The 25,049-nt window shown below is 48.0% G+C and overlaps 1 protein-coding gene across 11 annotated transcripts in view; it reads left to right on the plus strand.

The window, feature by feature from the left end:
- Window positions 1-25,049, plus strand: part of NAV2 (neuron navigator 2) — a 423,563-nt gene that overhangs the window by 64,107 nt on the left and 334,407 nt on the right. Inside the window, exon 1 of one of the 11 annotated variants that reach the window (XM_086385189.1) lies at window positions 5,880-6,689. The exons of 9 other annotated variants lie outside the window; for them this stretch is intronic. In XM_086385189.1, the coding sequence (XP_086241315.1) occupies window positions 6,546-6,689 (144 nt within the window). In that variant the 5' untranslated portion in view covers window positions 5,880-6,545. Of the gene's footprint in view, window positions 1-5,879; window positions 6,690-7,957; window positions 8,419-25,049 lie in introns of those variants that run through there. One more of the 11 variants, XM_086385193.1, reaches the window with a different exon arrangement.

Consider the following 25,049-nt stretch of genomic DNA (forward strand, 5'->3'; position numbering starts at 1 on the left):
AACAGCTGTGTAACTTTGGATGGTTGACTTACCCTCTCTGTGCCTCAGGGTCCCCTTGGAAAATCATGCCAGCCGTCCAACGTAGTTCATAAATAGTTCTAAAAGTAGTTACCTGGGTAACTGATGAGGAAGTGCTTTGATAAACATAATACCAGATCACCTTGTGTTGTCGATGCTCACATTTGACTGCAGCATGACCAGAGAAAGCTGTGAAAGGGGGCTGGCTTGAAAGTACCTCTCTACTCTTAGTCTAGGATCTGAGAAATGGCCTCAATTGCTGAGGCCCTTTGATCAACAGCAGCAGTAATTAAGGCCAGAGTAATTTCATGGGCCTACACGGAAGCCAGACGTGAGTTAGTGGTGCTGGGAGTTTTCCTTTGCTAAACAATAGCGCCCTCATTCTGGGATTTCCCGGGCTGTCCTCTGTTGACGTTGGAATAGAGGGTGATTGTGTACACACATTCTCTCAGCTGGTGCATCTCAGACATCTGTTTCCTCCTGTTTTTCCTCATCTCAGACCCCGTGTCCTGGATCTAGAGTGCCAGGCCCGACCCTGTCCTCAAGGGCATTCATCGTGGTCACCCTTTTCTGGGGGGTGGAAGTGGGGAGGAACCCTGTTGGTGGACTGTGTACACGGCTGTGTGTGTGGCCATTCCCTGTGAGATCAGGATGCCTAACAAGAGTGGAATCAATTTACCTACCATTTTTGTTCTAAGGGGGGAAAAAAAAACCCACTGGGGAATAATTTTTAGCCCACTTGTAGGATATGTGTGGCCCTTTAATCGTTCCATCATGTAACTTCTCCGTGAAAATCAATTGCACTCCCAAGAGCAGAGTTATTAGCAAGGCGCTCGGTTCCTCAACAGTCTCCAGGAAGTGTAGACCACGGCCCCTTGGGAAAGATACTGCCTCTTAAATTGCTAACCTTAATCCCCGGTGACCAGCACTGGCCCAGAATGAAAGGGCTGATCCCACAGGGAAAATAAAATAAACAAAACCACACCACCCTCTCCCCCACCAAACCACAAGCACCGAAAACCAAACAAAGCAAAACCCAGCGACCCAGCACACCCCAGTGAGTCTGAGGGCAGATTTGTTCCAAACTGTTTCTCTGAATCACTCAGATGCAAAACCAGAACAGAGGACAAAAATTAGAAGCCCTTGAACTTTCTTAAGTGCTTTGACAATAGCTTTCCATATTTCTGTGCCCGCAGTTTTGTGGCAGAATTTTTTAAAAAAAAATTTTTTTTTCTTTTTTTTTTTTGCTTAAGTCATTTATTTCACCTTATGTGAACCCCTAGCCCAACTGAGTAGGCTAGATAAGCCCCAAATAAGTCTTTAAGTCACTTCCCAAAACATCTTCGGGTCCCCACGCCCTGACAGCTCCTTCAGGTCAGAGCTGGAGATGGTACTCTTCAGAGGGTGGGAGTTAGAGGGAGGATGGACTGGGTGGAGGCCCTTCAAAAGGGGGTCAGAGGTCACCCAAAGATTATGCAGTTTCTACCCTTTATCAGCTTCATTGAGGCGGTGGGAGGGGAAGGGGCTGGAGGAGGAGCCCCCAGGCCTAGGGTGTTGAGTAGAGCAAATAAATACCAGGGGCACCTGGCAACCCTCGGATACGAGGGATAAACAATCTCGCTCTTCAGAAAGGTGTCCTCTGTTGTTTGGGACCAGTTCGGCTGCCCTGTAGAAGTCAAAACCTCTTGCCCTGGAGCTTTGAAGTTAGCCTTTACTTCCTTATTTGTTCACCCTGATTTTTTTACCCCGAGCCCCTTATGTGTTCAGCAGTGTTTAGGTTGACTATAGGGAAATATAAGGCAGAACTTCAAAAGCTCTCCTTCTAGTAACCTTTAAAGGGAAATATCAGATATCCAAATTCTCAGCAAACAAGTGACCCTTTAGTCTGAGTAACCGTGGATTTCTGATTTCTTCCCAAGGGTCTTCCCAAGATGCCGTCGTGTCTGGTGCGTCTAGCCTCCCAGTTCAGTTGGGTTTATTTTCCATACATTTTGCATGTTCTAGTGGAAGGAGTTATACACAGGGATTCTTCTGGAAGATGGGGGGAAGGGGAACTGGATGATCTTTATGCCCCCTATAGCCCTGACATTCTGAATTTGTCAATTGTGTTTCATGACACCAATGATAAGCCAAATGCTATTCTGCATGTACAAAGATGAATAAAATAGAGCATGTGTTTCTAAGCAATTTAAAATCTAGTGGTAACAACATTAATAAATACGAATATCCATAACAGCAAATAAAATATACCATCCTAACTCCAAAAGAGGATGGGCTATTTTTATAAAGGCTGTCAAGAAGCTAGAAACAGACTGCTGGGGACCACAGAGGAGGGTGTGTTCTGATGGGGCAGGGATTTAAGAGAAGTTCACCCACTGCGTTAGTTTTGCTCAGGGTCCTGAAGGAACAACATTCTTCCAGGTTATCATCCAGCAGAGAATGGAGGGACAAGCACGTGCAACCTGAGGGAACAGCCCAGGCGAGGGTGTGGCGGTGTGCCCGTGGTAGCCTAGTCCAGGGGGTTGGACAGGCTAGGTGGTAGCCTAGTCCAGGGGGCTGGACAGATCACCAGGATGTTGGGAGGAGCGACTGGGGACCCTGTTCCACCCAGAAATCCTCAATCACCACCTGACCCCTGTCGCCGGAAGGAAGAAAGAAAATTGTGTGCCAGGAAGCAACCAATTAAACCCTGTTCATGGAACACATGACAGGCAGTGGCAGTTTGTATGCTGGGAGATGCCTTTACATAATTCTCTATCTTAAGAAAAAAGGGAAGAGGCAAGAGTGGAGAGAAGTCCTTTGCTCGCCCAGCCAGCCCAGCCTTTTCTAGGGGCGTGTTCATTCATTCATTCGTAGATTGTCACTGTGACAAGGTGTCTGCCCCCTTGAAAGCCATACAGCTTACTCTCAAACCCTCCAATCACTTCTGCAAGGCCCCCTGCAGACCCCCTCAGTGTTCCCAGGCTGACCTTCAGGTTACTTAGGCTGGCAGAGCGGAGACGGCACCTCCCGTGCTCAGGCCTTCCTTGTCCCTGGCTTTCGGCAAGAATTTGTTTCTTCAGGAAGGATTAGTGCTTTTCTAAACTTGGGTACTCAAGTCTGGAAAGCCTGCCAGCTGAGTACTTCCTCAAACCTTTTATTTTAATTTTTATACACCTTCTTTCCCCATAGCCAAGATCATAGGGCCCTTCCAGAGTGGGACAGAGACTTCAAATAAGCCTGAGAGCCTCTGGCAAAAATTTCTGCTCACAAGCCCTCTTCATTATTCCAGGGATGGCATTTCTGGGCTTTCATTTCCTGTATGTAGTTTGACAATAGCACAGACATTGCAGAGATAGGGGGTCAGGCAGACTGACCTGTCTGGAGGTGTCTGAGCTGGTTGAATAGAGTCAATCACTCTCCCTCTCTGACCTTTCTTAGCAGGGCTGTGAGGAATAAGTAAGTGGAAGTTGATCTGTGCCATGCTTAATAAATAGCTGCTAATATGGCTAGGATTTTCATTTGACAGGTGGTGCTGGACTTTTCTGTGGTCCTTTCCTATTCAATGTCGGTTATTTGTGGGGGGCGGGGGTGGGGAGGAACAGCGGACTCCCCTTGTCTAGCTAACTGGCTTATCCCTCACTCTGTGGTGGCACACTGCTTCTGGTCGAAACTTTGTCAGCCATGGGCCAACCACATAAAAGCTGGCATGTCCCCACAGTCCGCCTCATGTGTGGGTGGAAAGGCCCCAGCGCACATTCAGGCCCGTCTGGAGAGCCCGTGTTGTCTGCTGCTGCCTGGGCCAGCCTCCACGGCGTCTGAACTTTCCCCTGTTAGTCACTGCTTTGGCTGGGAGAGTGGAAGACCCCTGTTAAACTGAAGTCCGTTATCTGGGAAACACATTAAGCCATTAACAGCTGGACACAAATTAGTTTATCAGACAGGAGCTGGACTTGCAGGAGTTAGGAGTGAGAAGGTGCTTATGAGCAAGGCAAAGAAAGTTCATAGAGGAGCTGGTCTCTGAGATTCTAAGCCTCAAACTGTGCTTTCTGGCCTGACTCTTCTTTCCTCTTCATTCTGCCTTGAGGAACAAGATGGACACCCCCACTTTCATTCTTGAGATATGTATTAAGTGTCCACCGAAGCTTGGGCTGCAGTTCTGAGTAGAGAGGAGGGAAGACAGACATGGGAATGAGCCAGTGCTGGATGGTATGAGATGGATCTCTTGGATGCTGGGGATGGAAAGATCTAGAACACAGGACACTGTTAGCAAAGGGCAGAACTCAGCCTCTGGGGCTTCAGCACCACCAGGGGCTGCCCCAACACTAGGATGTGGAGTCCTGCCTCATGGCTACGCTGAGAGTGGAAGAGAGGCCACCCTCAGGGAGCTGGGCTAAGCTGAGGGTGTCACCTCCTGTGAGGGTCAGCGCTGAATTGTCAGGCCCACGGGCAAGGTCAGAAGACCACAGCCTGAAAAGAGAGGCCAGCAGCTGGGAGGAAGCAGGCCCCACTTCAGGGCAGACCCTCACAAACTTTATTCCCGCTAGCTTAGTCTTATGTGATTCACACGTAGAGAGGCTGATCTCTTTCTCTGAATTCACAGCTAAGGCCTCAGTGGGAGAAGACAGAAATGGGAGGAAGAAGAAGAAGAAGAAAAGTTCTGGGAGAGGCACCTGGTGAAAGAGAAACAGCTCTCCAAGGGATAGGAGGTTTAGGGTGCCATGTCTGTCTCTGAAAATCTGCAGAGTCCTGACACCTGGTGAATGCACAGCCATTACCCCTTGGAGTCACTCAGGGCGTCTGTGGATTGCTGTGACCTCAGTCTCCTTTTCCACACACCACTCCTCATTCAGGTCCTTATTCTGTCTTCCCTCTGTGACTTCAACAGCCTTCCAACTGGTCTCCTTCCCTCCAGCCTCTACCTTGTCAAAGCCATCCTCTTGTTATTTAATAGAGAGGTCCACCTAAAATGGGAACTTGGTCAAGTCACTCTCAGTTCATAAGAATTAAAGGCAGAGTTCCCTTCATAAGGACCTAGCCTGCTCCAGCCTGACACATCGCCCCACTTCCTGCCACTGCATCTTCACATTCTGACCACACAGAACCTACCATACTTTTTCAGTCCTCTTGAAACGTGCTATGCTGTCTTCTTGGGAGGCATGCCTCTTCTCTTCCAGCCTGCCTTCATCCTTCCCGATGGAGATCAGTGTCACCTCCCTGAATTTCTTCGTCTTGCTCATAACTTTTTTCTTTCTGGCCCAGCCGTATACAGCCGTGTACAGCCCTCTTTTGAAGCACTTGTTACATTGCACTGCAACTAGTTGTATATGTGTTGATCTTCCAGTAGAATGTATATGTGCATGGTAGGGGTGTGAACACACACCCTCTGTTGATTCCCAATACCCAGCACAGAGCTGGGCAAGTGAATCATGGTAGGTGATCAAGGAGTGTTTGCTAAAGAAGCTAGCACACCTGTGATCTGATGGGTGTGAGATCTGAAAGCCAAGGCCACGGGATTCATTCTCTTTAATTAAAGCTGGGGCAGGTACCCTCTCAAAAGGCACCCCCACCAGCTCCTCCCTGCACCAGGAGTGGTGTTTTCCATCTTTGACCAGCCAGATTTTGACTGGGAACCAAATGCTCATTCAGTGGCTTCCTAGAGACATGTGTTTTTTTTTAAATGTTCTAAGTATCCTAGAGAATGTGATAAACCTGTAGATGCTTCCCCAGAAAATGTACAAACACCCAGTCTCATAACATTTTCTTACAACCAGAAGGTCTCTGGACTCCAAGAAACCCCAGCTTAAAGCAGCTGCAATAGAGAGCTTGTGTTTTGCTCTCCCAGCCAATAAGCTTTTGTCCAGATTTATTTTCAGGAAAAAGAAAAAAGTTATTTTAGAATCTTGTTTTCCAAATACATAAGTATACTTTAATGTGGAATATGCTTTTTTAAATGACACCCGCTCTCCCCTTTCTATGTTTCCCTAGGATGTGCCCCTTCCCTGGAGGAGCAAAGATGACTGTCTGTGTTTCACTGTCCAGAAATATATGTGGAGATATACATTAAAGGGTCCCTTGCAGACATTCGGTCTAGGTCAGGGCCTCCAGCAGGATGTGGGGTGTGGGCTGTGCTGCCGGGGACTGGCTCAGTCCTCACTGCAGAGGAAGTTGCATGAACTTAGAGAAGGTCAATTGTCAACAGTTTTCATTTCCTTCAGCTCCCACTCTGCACCAAACACAGTTCCAGGCACTTTGGGGGAACAAAACAGACAAGGTCTCTGCTTTTGTGGAATTCCTAATCTAATGGGATGAGGCAGAAAACAGACAAGAATACAGGTGGGTTAAACTCACAAAGTGAGTAGAACGCGGAAGGAAAGATGACAGTCCTGGGGTAGAAGAGTTTGGGAAGGAGAAGGTCGCTATGTGAAAAGTCAAAATTCCCTTTGAGAAGGTGATGTGCAAATGAGACCATGGGTGGTTTAGGGGAAACGGAGACTAGGCAGAGGAACTATCAGGTGCAAAGATTCTGAGGTGGGAACGATTTCCACATGTGTGAGAAAAAGAAAGAAGGCCAGTGTTGCTGGAGCACAGAAGTCAGGGGGAGAGGCTGGGAAATACAGCTGCAAGTCACAGAAACAGAGTTAGGATTTTTCAACCATGAAGGGAAAGCAAATCCTGAAAAATGTAGTGAGGTAAGGCAGCATTTTGATCTAGTTGCATGTTTTAAAGATCACTTTGAGAAGACCAGTACCCATTTTATCACCTCCCCTCATTGGGAACAGTTTTGACTTCCTGAAATGAATGCATAATCAGGCAATCGCATGAGTTCTATATCCGCAGGACAGAACCAGAATTTCCATCCCAAGATGTCAGTGCAGCCCGAATCGGATATAGCACTGAGGTCTGGATGGCACGTGCCACCTTGCCATGGGGAGTAGAAGGATTGCTGAGCCTTTTCAGGGTACTGAACATTGCTAGGGAGACTCGGAGAGTCAGTGCTATATTAAGGGACCCAAGCCAAGGGTTGAGCAGGAAGGTGAAGAGATGCCAGCCCCCCAACATCTCAGAGGAAGGCACAGGGTGGAGGGGACCGGTCCCCGGTCTGCGGCAGGTGGAGGAGGCAGAAGCGGAAACCAAGGCCACATCGCCTTTTCCTCGGCCCGCCTGTCCTCGTCTGCCCCCACCCCCTCCACGGATGTCTTTTCTTTGGCAGCAGCAGCCAGGTGTGTTTGAAAACACACCGCGTCCTTCACGTAGCAGGAAATAAATGTTGCTGGCGGAGCAGCGTGTGGGCTGGGGTGGGGAGTGTGTGTGTGAGTGTGTGTGTGTGGTGGTGGGGGGGGGGGGTGACAGGGGGCGGAGAGGGTAGCGATGGCATATTCACCTCCAGTTGCTCTTGGGAAGCGTGTGTGTGGTGGGCGGGGTGGGGGGGGGGGTGACAGCGGAGAGGGTAGCGATGGTATATCCATCTCCAGTTGCTCTTGGGAAGCGTGTGTGTGTGTGTGTGTGTGTGTGCGTGCGTGCATGCATGGTGGGCGGAGCGGGGGGGGGGCGGTGGTGACAGGGAGCGGAGAGGGTAGCAATGGTATATCCACCTCCAGTTGCTTCTGGGGGTGCGGCGGCCCCAGAGTGACCACTGTCGGACAACTTGAGTGAGTTCGGTGCAGAAACAAAATGTAGACGGAGTTGAGCGCACGTGGAGAGGGGCGCGGGCCGTGTCGGGGCTCAGGACCCGCGAGGACCCGGTAGCCACCGACTGCGCTCGGGTAACCCCCACGGTTCCCGCCCCCGCGCCCCCGCGCCCCTTCGGACCTTCCCAATTGCTGCCTGGCTGCCCCGCCCACCCACACCCTCCGGGAGAGACTGAAGAACCTCTCCTCCGCCACCACCTCTGCCCCTTCCCCTCCCCCGAGCCCCCTGCCCCTACTCCGCCGCTCCCGCGGCGGGGGTCTGGGCCGTAGAAGCGCCCGGGGCCGCGCGGGGCAGCCCGCGGGCCGGCGAGGAGGCGGAGAGCCCGCCGGCCCCGACCCCCCTCCGCCGCGGCCCCAGCGGCCCCCGCGCTGCGAGGCGCGGGCGCTCGGACGCAGGGGGAGCTGTTTGATTTGGCGGAGGCGGGGAGGCCGGCGGGGAGCGAGCGAGGGAGGCCCGAGAGCCGGGTAGCGCGGGCGCCGGGCTCCCGGGGAGGGTCCCAGCGCGCGGCGGCTGCCCCGGGCGCCGGGGATGCCCGGAGGGGCTGGGGGCGGAGAGAACGACTCCGGACCAGGCGGCCCAACCTGCCGGGCGCGCGGGCAGGTGCTTCGGCCCCCTCCCCCTCTTTTTTTTTTTTTTTTTCTTTTTCCTCTTTTCCTTCCCTCCTTGCCTTGAAGTAAGATGAGCGTGATGCTGTGGCGCTGGGACCAGAATAACACCACCATGAAGCTGGTAAGAGTGGCTTGCAGCCCTCGCTCCTAGGGAACTGCTCTGCTTTTTATTCCCCACCAACGGCCCCCCACCCACCCACCCCCCCACCCACACACCCCGGCCCCGCATCCCCATCAGGGCTGTCTCCCATGATGGAAAGTCCCCGAAGTGCGTCCGGTTCTTGGTATTTCCCTTATTGTTTTGAAAATAGATTTCAGGTGGTGTTTCCTTTTAAACCAGGAAAGTCGATGTGCATGCGTGTGTGTGAGCGATTGAAGGCGGGTGGGATGGGCTGCATTATCTCCCAGACCCTTCCACCCAGGAATTCCTGGGGCTCTCTGGGGTTGTCCAAGCCAGGGATTGTCTCCTGCGTGTAGGTCTGTGCTCTCAAGGCGGGTCCCGGCTCAGCGTGGTCTGTCCCTCTCTCTCCACCCCGCCCTCATTGTGTTTTGATACTTAGGGGTGCTCGCGGGTGTTGGTCTCTATTGAGGGTTGGCTTGTTGGGGCAAATAAACGTTGAGCCCAGCTTGAATATGCACCGCGACCTCTTCTCCCGCCTCTCACAATGCCTTCGTTTTCTTTCAAGTTTGTGAGAACCATTTAGGCTGCAGGTACTTTTTCCCTCCTCCGATTTCAAAAATAACCGCCCATCACTCTGGGGACTACTGCGGAGAGCGGCGTTTTTTCCTCTCTGCTCTAGGAAGCCTGAATGGTTTCTCCATAACAAGGATAAAAAGTGATCGGAAGGCTCTTCATGGGTTTTGCTTTCGTGACTTTTTTATCTGATGGTTTCAGCTGGCGGGGACCTTAATTCCCCGTGGAAGTTAGCCAGAACTGAGGCCAAGTCAGTTACCCCCTTGAATGTCAGTCTCCTCACTAAATTGGGGCAAGTTTTCACCTTGTTGAGCGGACTGCGAGCATAAGAAATCATATTTGTAAGTTTCTCACCAAAACTAAGGGCTCAGTAGGGAATAGGTATTATTAATAAACTGGAATTAATACTTTATGGGATGAACTCTTTAAAGATGCTGCCCCCCTCTCCAAAAAAAAAAAAATTCACAGCAGCTGTATTGGATACTAAGACGCTAAGTCAACCTAAGCTGGTTCTTCATATAATGAACTTATTTGTTGGAAAATCGGCACCTTGCTTTTCATACTTCTTGTGTTATGTTTGGCCTGTCTCACTTTCAGCTACTATTTTACAACTTCGTTTAATGTGCTGTAACGTGAGCGGACATTATGCACCTTCACTGCACTGTCAGGACTCCAGCTCCCTAATCCTTGCCTGGAATCTTTCTCCAACCAGACTGCTGTGGGCGAGCCCAGAGTTTTCCCTCCAAGTTACACCTGAGATGAGATGCTGCTCTAAGATCCAGCGCAGGAAGTTTGGGTCCTGGTCTGGGCTGGCTAGTGATAGACAACCAGACCTAAAAGTTCTCAAGAAAAAAAGAAGTTATATCCCAGGCAGGGAAAATGTGGCGCATCACAGGGGATGGTTTCTACAGCTTTGGTGGCAGGTGGCTATGGTAAGGGCCGGCATGTCCTCATGGCTCCAAAACAGCTGCCCCTTTTTAGCTTGTGGAGGGAGCATTCCCCCACATGGGTCAAAGGTCAGCCTTTATTGGGTCTGTCTTGGGTCTTCAGATCTGAGGCTCACTTTTCAAATGAACTGTGAGGACCACCCAAGCTAGCTGTGGTTCAACCCAAGTACCCCTGTGCCAGGTGGGGGAGGGGCTGGAGGGGCTGGAAGAGCTGAAACCTCCTGGGAGCACTGGATGAGGCAATAGCTACTGTCCCAGGCAGGAGGAGCCACGGAGTGCACCTTGACATTCAGAGAGCCTCTGCTACCCTCAAGGATGGGCCCTCAGCTTTTCTGCAGAATCCTCGAAACCACGGCCGCGTCATTAGCTGACACCTCGTTAGTTTGTTTTGTGTTTCACCATTTGCTGATTTACCCGTTTGTTGTCCGTTGACACTGTGCAGAGAGTCCTTTCATGGTGGGAGGCTGTGCTTTTTGGGAAAGACTTGGCTCTCAGGTGATTCTTGGTTCGAATTCTAGCCTTGTCACTTACTAATCTCCGAATCAGTTTTCTTCTTCTGTAAAAGAGTTTTATAGCCCCTTTCCCCAGGTGTGAACAGATGAAATGAGAATTCAGAAACAGGATCTGGCACCAAGGTCTGATACGTACTGTGTGCATTGTCGCTGAGTTGCGTCTGACTCTTTGCGACCCCATGGACTATAGTCCACAAGGCTGCTCTGTCCACGGGGATTCTCCAGGCAAGAATACTGGAGTGGATTGCCATGCCCTCCTCCAGGGGATCGTCCCAACCCAGGGGTTGAACCCAGGTCTCCCACACTGCAGGCAGATTCTTTACCATCTGAGTCACCGAGGAAGCCCAAGAATACTGGAGTGGGTAGCCTGTCCCTTCTCCAGGGGATCCAGGGGATCTTTCTCAACCCAAGAATCAAAGGAGGGTCTCCTGCATTGCCTGTGGATTCTTTACCACCTGAGCTACCAGGGAAGCCCCAAGTCTGATATTTGGGTGTCTAAAAATGGGAACAATGGTGGTTGTTATTGTTATTTTCTTCAAAGGTAAATGTTCTGCTCTCCATTGTGTAGTTGGATGAATGGTTTTTATCTCCTAATGAGCTTGAAGAAAACAAACCTTTTTTTTTTTTTTTTTAAACCTTTGAGTCATTAGTGGTCCTCTGCAGCAAGGAACTCTAAGAAGTCAATTGTGTGTGAATAACCATCCCAGAATGGGGCCTGGGGCCAGAGGTGGGTGCCTGAACTTTTATCTCTGGTGCAGTTCAATAAACATGAAGTCAGTTAACCCTTAGCTTGCAAACTCACCGTTCTGATTGAGTAGTGGAACCAAAGGTTTTGCTTCATGTTCTATTTTAAGGTTAACTGGATCAAAATAAGGCTAAGAGTAATTAGAAGCAAAACTTGCATCTTTATGTATTATCTCCACAGGGGGATGTCAGAAAGGCACCTGCCCACCTCGGGTAGAAGCCAGTAGCTGGTAGAGTCTTCTCTGTCCAAATCCCATCTGACAGGGTCATGGAGCCTTTGATGAAAGTGAGAGGAGGTGACTGCTCAGGCCTGAAGCATCCCCTGGGAGGGGTAGGCACAGGCCTAGAGCATGATGTGGGTGGTTCTGACATCCTGATCACTGCCCTCCCCACCCTGCTTCCTTTCTTTGAGATTCTTTCAACTTGGGCAGGGCAGGGAGAAGAAAATGATGCCACTTTTGGAGCAGCTTGTGTCTTCTGAGAAGCGGCAGAGTCAAAGAATGAGGAGAGGAAAAGCGCAAGGAGGTCGGGGAGCGCCCTTGCTGCCTGTCCTCAGGCAGAGAGGTAGGCACTCCAGCTAGAGAGGCCCGCAGCCACAGCTCTGTTCAGGAACTGCTGGCCTTGGGACCTGGTTGCATAGCCTCTGTAGCCTTGCTCTGCTCATCTGTAAATGGGTATCACATTTGTCAACAGAGGTCCGTCTAGTAAAAGCTATGGTTTTTCCAGTGGTCACGTATGGATGTGAGAGTTGGACTGTGAAGAAAGCTGAGCGCCAAAGAATTGATGCTTTTGAACTGCGGTGTTGGAGAAGACTCTTGAGAGTCCCTTGGACTGCAAGGAGATCCAACCAGTCCATGCTAAAGGAGATCAGTCCTGAATATTCATTGGAAGGGCTGATGCTGAAGCTGAAACGCCAATACTTTGGCCATCTGATGCGAAGAACTGACTCATTTGAAAAGACCCTGATGCTGGGCAAGATTGAAGGTGGGAGGAGAAGGGGATGACAGAGGATGAGATGGTTAGATGGCATCACTGACTCAATGGACATGAGTTTGGGTAAACTCCAGGAGTTGGTGATGGACAGGGAGGCCTGGCATGCTGCAGTCCATGGGATCGCAAAGAGTTGGACACGACTGAGCAACTGAACTGAAACTGAACTGGGTATCACAGTGCCTCACAGAGTTACAATGAGAATTAGAAAGAAGTGTGTGTCAGACTTTGAACTCAGGGCCCGGTGAGTTGACAAGCAGTTGTTTCTGCAATTACAAGATGATCCCGTAGTGTGTGTGTGTCTCTCTGCACAGAGGAAACACTGACAGAAATAGTCACACTGTTATCAGTGCTCAGTTCTGGGGGTAGATTATCAAGAATTTTTTTTTTTTTTTGGTTTATACTTTTCCTTATATTTCAGTTTTTGTGCAATGACCATTATTTACATTTATCATCAAGGAAATACAGAAAATTGTACTGCCAAAACAATTATAGAATTGACATTCAGCATATTAATAGCTAACATGCATTGATCATTTACTTTGAGCTTTATTCCATTTCATCCTTGCCATAGCACTATGCGAGAGAAACTGTTATACCTGTTGTTGAGATGAGGAAATTAAAGTTCAGTTAGGTAAGTGACTTGCCTAAGATTCCAAGGTTAATTACACCCGTGGCTGATTCATGTCAATGTATGGCAAAACCCACCACAATATTGTAAAGTAATTAGCCTCCAATTAAAATAAATTAATTAAAAAAAAAAAGATTCCAAGGTTAGTAACTCATAGAACCTCTGTCTTGTCTGATGGCAAAGGCCTTGCCTTGAATTGCTCTGTCATAAAACTGTGAGTCGGTCCTGGGGCGCAGCAGGGCCTTCTGCTGAGCTGGGTATGTGTGAGTGTGCTGTGTACAGACCTGTGCTCACTGCCATGATTTCTTCCTGCAGGGGCCTCTCTGTGAGTTTCTACCCACTATTATCCTCTTTGATCAGGGAGATGCAGTGAGCGAGGTAGGGAGGAAAAGAAGCACAGTGTGCAGGGCCGGGTCATCACCCTTCAGTGTCCTGGAAAATGCTTACAGGGCCTTCCCTCAAAAGTGGGGAGAAAGTGGCTCTGAATGAAGAATAATTGAGAATAATGATGATGAGGGACTGTGCCTCTGACCTCTGACCTTTCCCCAGAGAGGCATTGATCACAGGCCCCCTGGTCCTGCCCGCAGCCAGGCTAACAAGCAGATTAAAAGAGGTCAGTGGGTTAAAGGGCCCCGTCTGCTTTTCTGCAGTTATACGGCTCCCTCCCAAAGGCAAGGATGCCACGGATGCTGCAGAGCCTATGAGCAGCCAGATTCTGTGTTTAAAATGCAATGATCCTTCAGCTCTTATTCAGTTTTCTGTGCATGGACTTACTCTTGTAGTGACAACTTTGGCTTCTTCCCTGGATAGAGCTCGTTGACCACTAATCTGAAGGTATTCCCCTCTTCTGCTGGAAAATACCAGCAATTTCAGCTCTCAGAAACTTTTAGAACTTTCTCCTGCTTTCCACTAATTGTAACTGGCATAGATTTTACCATTTTCCAGGTACTGAAATCATCATGTCCATTGTCTGCTAATTTCAAAAGTCTCTAGAACAAGAAATTCTATCCTTTCCTGGAGAAACCAGGAACATTTTCATGTGTATTTCTGCTGTGAGTAATGAGCCATCATAACCTTGATACGCTTTTTGGAATTGAAACCAATGCATGTAAGGAGGGTTTTGACTCTACTGGGAAAATAAAGAAATGAATATCAGGAGAGGAGGAAAGAAAACACTTGAAATTAGTAAGTGACTTCCTTAGGGTATCTTTTTTTTTTCCTTAAGGTAACTTTTTAAGGTAACATGTTTTCCTTCATTTTTGTGTTGATATGGTTGTTGAGATTTATAATTGGTCCCTCTGGTGACCCCGCAGTGCTCACATTACTTCTGCAATTATTTTTATGTGGAGCCAGCAAAAAAATACATATCAGTTCAGTTGCTCAGTCGTGTCCAACTCTTTGCACCCCCGTGGTCTGCAGCACTCCAGGCCTCCTGTCCATCACCAACTCCCGGAATTTACCCAAACTAATGCCCATCAAGTCAGTGATGCCATCCAACCATCTCATCCTCTGTCGTCCCCTTTTCCCCTTGGTCTCAATTTTTCCCAGCACCAAGGTCTTTTCCAATGAGTCAGTTCTTTGCATATGTGTGTATATATATGTGTGTGTGTTTGCGTGTGTGTGTAGAAGATAAATGATGCAAAGTTCTTCGCATATGTGTGTGTGTGTATATATGTGTGTATATATATAGAGAGAGAGAGAGAAAGAGAGAAGATACATGATGCAAAGAGCTCACTCATTGGAAAAGACCCTAGTGCTGGGAAAAATTGAGGACAAGGGGAGAAGGGGATGACAGAGAATGAGATGGTTAGATGGCATCACCGACTTGATGGGCATGAGCTTGAGTAAGCTCTGGGAGTTGGTGACGGACAGGGAAGCCTGGCGTGCTGCAGTCCGTGGGGTTGAAAAGAGTTGGACACGACTTAGCGACTGAACAACAGCAACAACAACGTATATGTTTTGTTTCTGGCTTCTGTCATAAAATTCCAGTCACCCAGAAAGCATGTGGCTAAGCTTCAGGGTGTCTTCAGGGTGTCTAGGCTGTCCAGGATATGTGGACCAGATTGCCGTCATCCATCTAGCTACGAGCCTAGGGCTATTGGCTAGGTGACACAGGGGCTGTTCCCAAGGATTTTTCATTTTGATCCAGATGTTGCAGATGTGTTGGCTCATACTATAAAGTAGCAGCCAAGGAGGTGGCGAGGCTGTGAAAAGAGAGGATAGAATGCGTAGATGCTGCTGCTGCTAAGTCGCTTCAGTCGTGTCTGACTCTGTGCGACCCCATAGACGGCAGCCCACCAGGCTCCTCCGTCCCTGGGATTCTCCAGGCAAGAACACTGGAGTGGGTTGCCATTTCCTTCTCTAATGCATGAAAGTGGAAAGTAGATAGATATTGTTTAAACAGTGTAATAAGAAGGTGTTATGGGGATGTATGGGATGGCTGGGAGGATAGGCGAGGATGGTCCTTGCCACCACGGATACTAATTGCATCCGTTCAGAACCCTTTGGAGTGGGACAAGCATTATACGTTATCTCTGTTGTAGCAGAGAAGGGATGTGGGCTCACAGGAATATGTTAGGACCCAAAACACAAACAAATCTATGGGGAGGAAGGTGCTTTAATCAGAGATTTACCAGCTCACATATGTGCCCTGGATGTGTATCTGCAGAGGGTCCAGGGGGTGTCCTGGTTCACAACTGAAGCTCCTGCCAACTTCTCTGGCCTTGTTACCTTGGTGAAGTTTCAGGAATCCAGACTGCCCACTACCTCATTCCTGGTAGGAAAGCTCTTGTATGATAGGATCCTGTTTACTAGTGGATGAAACTCGACTCCTCCATGGCATTCAAGGCCCTCTAGGTGACAGCAGTGTTTTAAATCTTGCTCTGTAGGGCCTCCAGATAGAAGCTGTTTGTTCTAATCAGCATGGTCAACCCCGTAATTTTCCGCTTTCACTGCTCCCTGGGACTAAATGCTTCTTCCATCTGTCCATATTCTATTGTCTTCCAAAGCTCAAATCAAGTCTCCTTTCTTCTAAGAAGCCCTGTCTGACCACACGCCCTCTGGGATCTCTAACAGGCAGTGGTGCTAGCCTTCTTTGCACACTGCCCTGAGCTGACCACACGCCCTCTGGGATCTCTGACAGGCAGTGGTGCTAGCCTTCTTTGCACACTGCCCTGAGCTGACCACACGCCCTCTGGGATCTCTGACAGGCAGTGGTGCTAGCCTTCTTTGCACACTGCCCTGAGTCCTTGTGCTGCTTGTGTGTGTGCTGTGTCTCTGCTCCCAGACTTAGAGTGGCGTTTGGGGTGTAGGTGGTCAGCATCGCTTCCCTACCAGCTCTGCCACCAACCAGTCTGTGTGTCCTTGGAGACTATTACTTCATCTCTCTGCTCCGTTTCTTCTCTATAAAGTGATCAAACTTCAGGGGTTTTGAGCAAGGGACTTCCCAGGTGGCACTCGTGGTAAAGAATCTGCCTGCCAGTGCAGAACACAGGAGATGCAAGTTCAGTCCCTGGGTCGGGAAGGTACCCTGAAGTAGGAAATGGCAACCTGCTCCAGTATTTTTTCCTGGATAATTCCATGGACAGAGGAGCCTGGCGGGCTACAGTCCATGAAGTCGCAAAGAGTCGGACTTGGCAGCACGCACGTACACACGCACACACACACACACACACATACACATACACATACACACACACGGTTTTGAGCAGAACAAAGCACTTAGTAACTGCTTGAGAAATGTTTGCTTTTGTTCCAGTGACAATAATGTGTTTCTTTACTCAACAGGTGTTTATGAAATGTTTCCTACAAACTGGGGGATATACTAGTAAACAAAAAGCTATTTTCCCTGTGTGGAGCTTATATTGTAGTGGAGATGATAAGCAAAATATATTTTTTTATGTTGATGAATGCTATGGAGAAAAATCCAGCAAAGTAAGCAGAAGGATAGGGAGTCTGGGAGAGGTTTCTCTCTTTAGAGTGGTTAAGCAGTGGTTTACCGCAAATGCGACCTGGTTGTGTAATAATAACAATTATCATTATTATCACCCCTCATTGTAATAGACATTGTAAGTAGGTGACTGGATAATTTATTATCCAAGCTAAGACATTTCTGAGAGTAAAAAGGGTACTGTGAAGAATTGTACAGGGATACAGATGTAAATCAAGTCCTGTCCTGGGCAAAGTGAGATGCTTTCCTGTGTGTACTTGGTTATTGCAAGTATCAAGGCTGGCTGGAACATAGTATCATGTCAGGCAGGCCTAGTTTAAATCCTGGGTTCTGCCGCCTTCTAGCTGTGAGATCTTGGCCAAATCATTTAATCTCTTTGCATCTCAGTTCCCTCCTATGTTCTGTATACCCAAGAGGGGTTTTGTGAGAATTAAATGAGATGATGCATGTAAAGTATTCGGTACAGGACCTGAAACAGTTGCATAATGAATAACAGTTCATTACCATGATCATCACCAGATCAAGGGCCCAGATTGTTCTTTTTCGTATCTTTACCTGTGCCTGGGAAGCAGTTGAGGATATGTAAGGTGGATGAATGTCAGGATTGACTATTTGGCTGAGCAGTGGACTTGGGAGATAAACTGAGTCAATCTGCTGGGTAATTGTTTCCATCCCTACTCAGAGAATGGAAGACTTAACACATGTTTGGGTGCTGGACTCGAAGGCTGGTTGGGAGACATTGTGCCAAGGCAACCACAGGAAGAGCTGGACAGTGGGGTCCAGGACTGACTATCTTGGGATGTTAGCTCAGGAAAGGGCCCCCTGACTAGTAGCTTCCAACCATCCACTTCACAAAGACGGAAGTGGGGACCCAGACAGATGAAACGAACCGCCTCAAGGCCTCATAGCTTATCGCCAGTTTTAATGCATCTGCTAATACTCATCATGCAAACTGGTGCAACAAAAATTATAAAGAGAAGAGAGAGCACTTAGAATTCCACCTGGAAAAGCCACGTTTCTTTGGAAATGGGCCGCAGATGACGTAACCCCGCCATATCCCATTACCCGGTACTTGGCGAATCTCTGTATGAAACTTGTTTTGGTGAAACTTGAGCCTAGAGAAGCCAACTAAAGTATATTACTTTCTCACTGTTGAATGCCTCCTAGACTTGGGCTAACATTTAATCTAAAGAGTAAGGTGATATTTCCTGAGATAACAATGAGTTCATGTTTTGAAATGAAGTGAACTAGGTTTATTACATTGATTGGCTGTTTTTTCAAGTTCTAACTGCAGTAGTAAATGGTCTCTCCACAAAGTAATGTCTGGCTGCCGTATGGGGAAAAGTGAGGAGCTATAGACATGGGAGAGTTCAGTCTTCAGAAGTTGTCCCACTGCCTCTCTAGTTAGGGGACTATTCCAGATTGAACTAGGTTTTGGTTTAAAGAGGCCCATATTTGAACACACAGATTTCTGACCCAGGACAACGTGGGGACAGCTATTGAGTTACTTTGTATTTCCTGAATCCATGCTGCATGCCCTCTGCTCTCTCACCTTCTTAAGTTGCTTCTCACTCAGTGAAGGTTGGCTGCACATCTTCTTTACACAAGGTAAAGAAGAGAAGAGTTCTCAGATAGCAAATTAGTCAAAAAAGAGAAAGCATGTATATAATCAGATAATGCTAGGAATCTGGAGGTTGGTGTGTGTGTATGTGTGTTCAGCTGCGTCCAACTCTTCGTGACCCCAATGACTATAGCCCTCCAGGTGCCTCTGTCCATGGGATTCTCCGGGAGAGAATACTGGAGCAAGCTGCCATTTCCTACTCCAGAGGATCCTACTGACCCAGGGACCGAACCTGAGTCTCTTGCGTATCCTGCATTGGCAGGAGGGTTCTTTACCATGGCATCACCTGGGAAGTTTGGTGCATTATCCTTTAACTTAGTTCCTGGAAGTGTTCTATGTTATAAGAATGTACAGATTGATACACAGCTATAGACTTTTTCAAGGAGAAAATAGAGGTTTCAAGGCTGTGTATGGTGCAGTTCTGAGATGTTTCAGATGCTGAGCGCTATTGATTATATCTCCAGAGTAGCCACTGTGGATGAAGACACTGTGGATAAAGAATCCCCTTTTCATGCCCCCACCTTGCTTTTGCCTTGCCTGGACTCTGCAGATGCTTGCAGGGTGCCTGCCGTTGAGGCTTCAATATCTTTGCCTTCCCCACAACCAGCATAGCACCCGGCACACAAACCTGTTCAATGAATGGAGCAACTATGAAGTCACCAGTTTTCTTTCTTTTTTTTTTTTTAATGATAAGGCAATGGCTTTTTTTTAGTTTAAAAATTCTGTTTTATAGTGGATTTACAATGTTGTATTAATTTCTTCTGTACAGCAGAGTGATTCAGTTATACATATGTACATTCTTTTTCCTATCCTTTTTCATTATGGTTTATTATAAGATGTTGAATGTGTTTCCCTTGCTATACAGTAGGACCTTGTTGTTTATCTGTTCTATATGTAATAGTTTACATCTTCTAATTCAAAACTGCCAGTCCTTCCCTACCCCCGTAAGGCAGTGTGGAATCACGTGAAATGTGGTGTTGCGTACTATAAGGTTAGTGAAATAACTGGAGGGAATCTGAGCTGCAGAGGTTCCTGGGTTCTCTCTGGTGGTTCCCAGCGAGTCTGGGTCCTGGCTGCAGTTCCTTTTCCTGCCACTTGAGGTCCCTTCCAGGTTCAGTGTGGGTTGACTTTTTTGGGGTGTCATAGCTGCAAGACAGTGGCCGTTATTCCAGGAGGTTTCTGATGTCATGGCTCCCAGTGGCTCCCCAGGCATATTAGGCCTGGGAAGCATGAGCGGTGTGGATACGGGGCTCTGCCTTGGCCTCCCCAGAGGGTAGTCTTTCCCCATCTCCTTCCTTCCCCTCCATCCTCCTCCTTATACACATGCACAAAAGATGAGACCTTTACCTACCCTTGTTGGAGAATAGAGTTCTGGACTGAAGCCTGGAGCAAATCACCAGGCCCTTTAAATGGGAATTCAAGTCATCCTGAGGTTCAGTTATCTTCATGGTTTTCCTGTGTGTCCCTGCTGGGAGTTGGTGGTTTTGGGGCTCAGCTCTTTGGAGTTCATTCACCTTGTACTGTGTGTGGGGTGTAGTTTCGCTCTGGGAGTAGAGGGGGTGTAGGTTTGGAAGAGGCCCTTTTGATTCTGCTCCTTGGTGTCACCTGCGCAAGAAGACGAGCTGCAGGTCGTGCTGCCTGGCCCTCTGAATTTCCCTGGCCCAAGACTGTCAGCTGGAACCGTGGTCTTACACGTGCTCCAGGTCGTGAACATGCTGTCTGTCCCACGGGCCATGCTCTGTTCTGGTGAAGACAAAGATGATGGCGACGTCATGGCTTTGGTCCCAGGGTTTATGTTTTGGTGAGCTCCCAGTAGAGTGAGTGAAAGCTCAAGTAGTGGCCTGGGAAAGGCATTCTTTGGGTAGGAGCATTATTCTGGAGCAAGATTGCCAGGGCTGGCCAGCTGGTTGTCAGAAGAAGGGGAGTTTAAAGACTTCTGAGGCTTTTAACCTGGGAAAGCCAGGCTGTTGCCCTATCACTGCGCAAAATTAGGATCTCAGGAAGGGGAGCAGGTCAGAGAGGGAGGGGAACGGAATGTGATGGATTGCCTTGGCTGTGCCATATAATATCATTTTTTGAGTTTTTATTGAATTCTTATGTAAACTGTGGCCCAAATTGTGCAAGGGGGATGGATGTGAATGCAACATAAATCAAGGCTGTGCCCTCCCTCATCTTCCCGCCCTAGGGACAAAGACAGGTGACCTTTATTAACCTGGACAAAGATAGGTAGCCTTCACTAACCTGGATAAGCACTTTCTGGTATGCCGCCACTTTTAAAAAATTTATTTTTATTTATTTTTTGGTCAGGCTGTGCAGCAAGCTCAATCTTAGTTCCTTGACCAGGGATTAAACCATTGCTTCCCTGAAATGGTGGCACAGAGTCTTAACCACTGGAGCACCAGGGAAGTCCCTGGTGTGCCCCATTTAACTCCCCGAATCCAAGATTTCTGACAAATCGTGAAGATCATGACATAGATCTGAGACCAAAGGAAGGCTTCCTGCCTTGTCTTCTGTGAACTGGCCAGAGTTGACCTAACTGGACTCCCAGGTGGAGACATTGAGCAGAGAAAATGGGTCAGAGGTACCTGTACCCCAAAAGTAAAAGAGGCTGCATGGACTAAATTCCTGCCTTTAAACACAGTTTCTCACCTTCCACCCATCAGTAACCGGGACCCTGAAGAGCACTGGTCTCTGCCAGGCCAGCTTAGACACAGCGTGTCCCGTGGGTGTGCAGATGGCAGCCAGAAATACTACTGGTGCTTCCTTCTTTGGTGGATCTGGTGGGATCTTGGGAAAGAGAGAAAAGGGGAGCATTTCTGTTCCTCCCCAAGGTGCTTCCCTGCTGTCAAGCTCTCAGTCAACCACCTGGAAAGGCCAGGCTCACACAGGGCTAACGTGCTTCTACAGAGGCTCGGGCACGAGCTGTGTGCCAGCCACTCATAGGAGAGCCGTGGTCTAAAACAGGACTCCGTCATCATCCTGAGGCTGTAGACTAAGTGCTGTAGGAGAAGAGAGGGAGGCAGCCTGTCTGGTGCATTGATGCAGGCAGCAGGTATCGCATACTTGGTGCCTGTCACCATCGCCATCAGCTTGTTCCAGAGGTTACTTGTCTGAGCCTCAGTTTCTCTATCTGGAAGATGGGTAGAATCCTTTCCTCCAAGGGGTGTGAGAAATCTTGAGGAGAAACGTGGGTAGTGGCAGGATGGCATACATAGAGAGGTGCAATACACAGCAGTTGCCAGAGAAGTCAGACCCTGCTGAACTCAGACACAGCAAGGATGGGTACCGCAGGGAAACCTTGGAAACCTGGGTCCTGGCAGTGAGCTTGCAGAATAGGCAGAACTGGGGGCGGGAGAAAGGAAGGTGAGTGCAAACAGGGTGAGTGGCAAGTCTAAAGAGACTCCCATTTTTTAAAGTTCTTTTCCAAATTATAGAATATTGAGCAGAGTTTCCTGTGCTATACAGTAGGTTCTTGTTGGGTATCTATTTTAAATATAGCAGTGCGTGTATGTCCGCCCCTAACTCCCAATCTGTACTTCTGAGACTCTCGTGTTTTGATTTTACGAAATTTCTTTCATAATTTAGCAGCAGAGAGGATCATGAGTAGGACCACTGGGTTTTTGGAGACCAGAGAGAGAGGACTCACATTCTCTCCTCCTCCAAGGAGCCTGCTTGCCAGTCCTGCTTTTAACTTTCTTCATTTCTAAGCAGTGTGGTTCCAAGGACAATTTAACATGAGTATTTCCAATTTAATATGTCCCAGATGCGGCATTAAGTAACCCCTCACACCATCTCCTCTCCTCACTTCTGAAAGTTGGCCTTCCTCACCCTTGGCACTATAGACATTTGGGGCCAGACAATTATTTAACTCTAATTTATAGCAGCATCCCTGGCTTCGACCTATGCTAGAATATTGAGTAGCGGACCCCTCCCCCTGACCAAGTCATGACAGTCAAAAATGTCTCCGTAAATTTCCAGATGTGCTCTAGGGAGCACAGTCACCTCTGATTGAGAACCACTGCAGTAAATAGTCCTCCGTGTACCGGAGGCTCACAGCCACTGAGGACCCAGCCTGTTGTCCTCCTCCCTTGCACGCCTTCATCCCAAGAGCAAGTACTTCTGCTTGAACCTTGCCAACAGATCTAAAATCTAACCACTTCTCGTTTCCTCACGTGGCACCGTCATCTTTCATCCAGAGAGCTGCAGTGGTCTCCTGACCAGTCTCCACGGTGTTACCATTGCCTACTTACTGTCCATTCTCCATACAGCAGCAGAGTGCTACCCCTTCCTTCTGCTTCAAGCACATTTCAGTGGCTTCCCTTTGCACAAAGAATAAAATCCAAACGTACCACCTTGGCTTAGAGGCGCCTGCACCGAGCGCTCTGCCTACCTCCCCATCTCTTGTCTCTCCCTCCTTTGACTGCTCACGGGGCTCCTGCACCATCCTGCCTTGAAGTCACCATGTCTTTCCCACCTGAGGGTGGGGGGGCGGTTCATCTATGGTTCCCTTGACCTGGAATGCTCTTCTCCCCACTTTTTACATGACTGACCCTTTTCTCATCATTCAGGACTCAACCTAAATGGAGACCTGACCTTCCCTGATCTATCTATCTTATGCAGGTACTCCCTTCAAAATCTCAGTCCCTTGTTTTTTTCTTCCTCCATCACATCTATTGCGGTTAGTAATTGGCTGCCTCCTTAATTAGATGGCTGGCCTCCATGAAGGCAAGAAACATGCCTGACTGCTTCTTAGCCTATCTCTAGTACCAGGCACAAGAAAGATGCCCAATATGAGTTGACTGAATGAATGAATTAATCTTATCACCTTCGAGGAAGAGAGACACCATTACTCTAGTTTAAAATTGGTAGCCGTAGACCTCTGAAATTAGACTTCCAGTAAAATAAGTAATATACCAATTTTCTTCTTTGAACCTCTCAGGACTGTTAGCACATTGCCTAACAAAGAGCAGCTGCCCCAGGAATAATTGTTGAATGGATGAATGACTCAATCTTCTGTAGTAAGAATTTATATAATACGTATTATATGAATACCTAATGAATAAAATAAGCAGACTTTAACCGAGTAGTTGAAATTCCAAAACCATTTTTTGATCTCCTCAAATAGGGATGGTTTGATTATTCCCCCAGCCCCAACTCCAGTCTTGAGACGCTGATGCTATTTTCAGCTGTTATTGTTGTGTAGTTTTTCAAAGTAGTTGGAGTGTAATGCAAATGACATGCTGCCTGGCCCATAGTAGCATTCAGAACATGTTTGTTGACTTGAGTTCAGTCAGGCCACTTGAAAAAAGAGAATTAGGAAGGTCAGTGCACAGGGAAGTGAATTTGGGTCTCGTCTTGGGAATGTTTCAGCAAATCTACAGGTTATGATTAGAGAGAGAGGCAAATTTCATAGCCTTTAAGAATTTACTATCCGATGGGAGAGATGAAGACTTTGAAGAACTGGAGAGCATATAATTATGCTAAACAGCATAGTACTGTTTTGAATATCTTCTGAGTTGCTTTGATTTAGTATTGGGGCATTTTTTTCTCCTCTTTCTGGACCAGACTCAGCTGTAAGAAGCATGGAGAAGTAATGAAGATTCTTGACATTCTCAGACTGCTTTCTGGGAATCCTGCAAAGTCCCGACTTCTCTGATGACTCTTCTCATGGCTGAGTTCAAGAGCATTTTGCAAACCCGGGCTTTGAATCTGGGAAAATGCTTTATGACCGTTTTTATGACCTCAAAGCAACCCTCGAAGGCGAGTTATTTCCTTGTCTTTGCCAAAGGGGAAAAACCAAGGGCCTGGTAAATTGCCCAGGATCTCCCAGACTCAGATGCTCGCTCGTGGGCGGCTCTTGTGCTCCGGCCTCATGCCATCTCCTCCGTTTGATGTGCCTTGGCTGCCCTGGGAGGGCCTGTTGGCAAGCTCCGCTCCCAGCTCTGTGGACTTCGTGGTCTTTCCCAGGAAGGAGGAAGGCCCATTTCAGAGAACCATATACCGTTAGAGCTGTGACATTTTGGTACAAACTGCTAGTCCACTCCAATCCTTTCATTCTTGGGCCAGCTGACATCCATAGAAGCAAAGTGATTTGCTTCCTCTCACACCCTAACGTCTCCAAGCTCCAGCCCATTGTATTTTTTTGATTCCAACACAGTTGTCTCTGATTTAAAAAGTGTCCTCAGCACTCATGAGATTTCATTTTTTTAGAGGCAGGGTAGTGCTGTGGGCAAAGCAAGGAGGTTTTTTTTCTTTTTCTTTTGATAGGGCAATGGTTAAAGTAAGGCCTCTGGAGCCAACCTATCTTGGTTCTTGTTCCAACCCAGCTGTCCACTGTATGACCTTGTTTAACTTGTCGGGGCCTCAGTTATTCTCATCTGTGAAGTGGAGATAATCACAGTACCTGGGGTGTATTGAGAATTACATCAGTCAATATGTGTAAAGATCTCAGAATAATACCTGGAATAGCATAAGGACTATGAAAATGTTGCTCTAGTGTTTATTATTATGTGATTCCAGCTTCTCCCCGGCAGTGTGATTCTGGGCGAGTTGTTTGACATCTCTGAGCCTTGGCTTCCTCCTCTATGGGAATAATTCTGGCCTCACAGGATTGTTGAATAGATCAGAAGACATGCATATAAAGCACCTGCCTATAAGTAGGTGC

This window comes from Bos grunniens, chromosome 29 (genome assembly GCF_055505025.1).
Source record: "Bos grunniens cultivar Pamir isolate PY7600 chromosome 29, Bosgru_T2T1.0, whole genome shotgun sequence".
Lineage (NCBI taxonomy): Eukaryota > Metazoa > Chordata > Mammalia > Artiodactyla > Bovidae > Bos > Bos grunniens.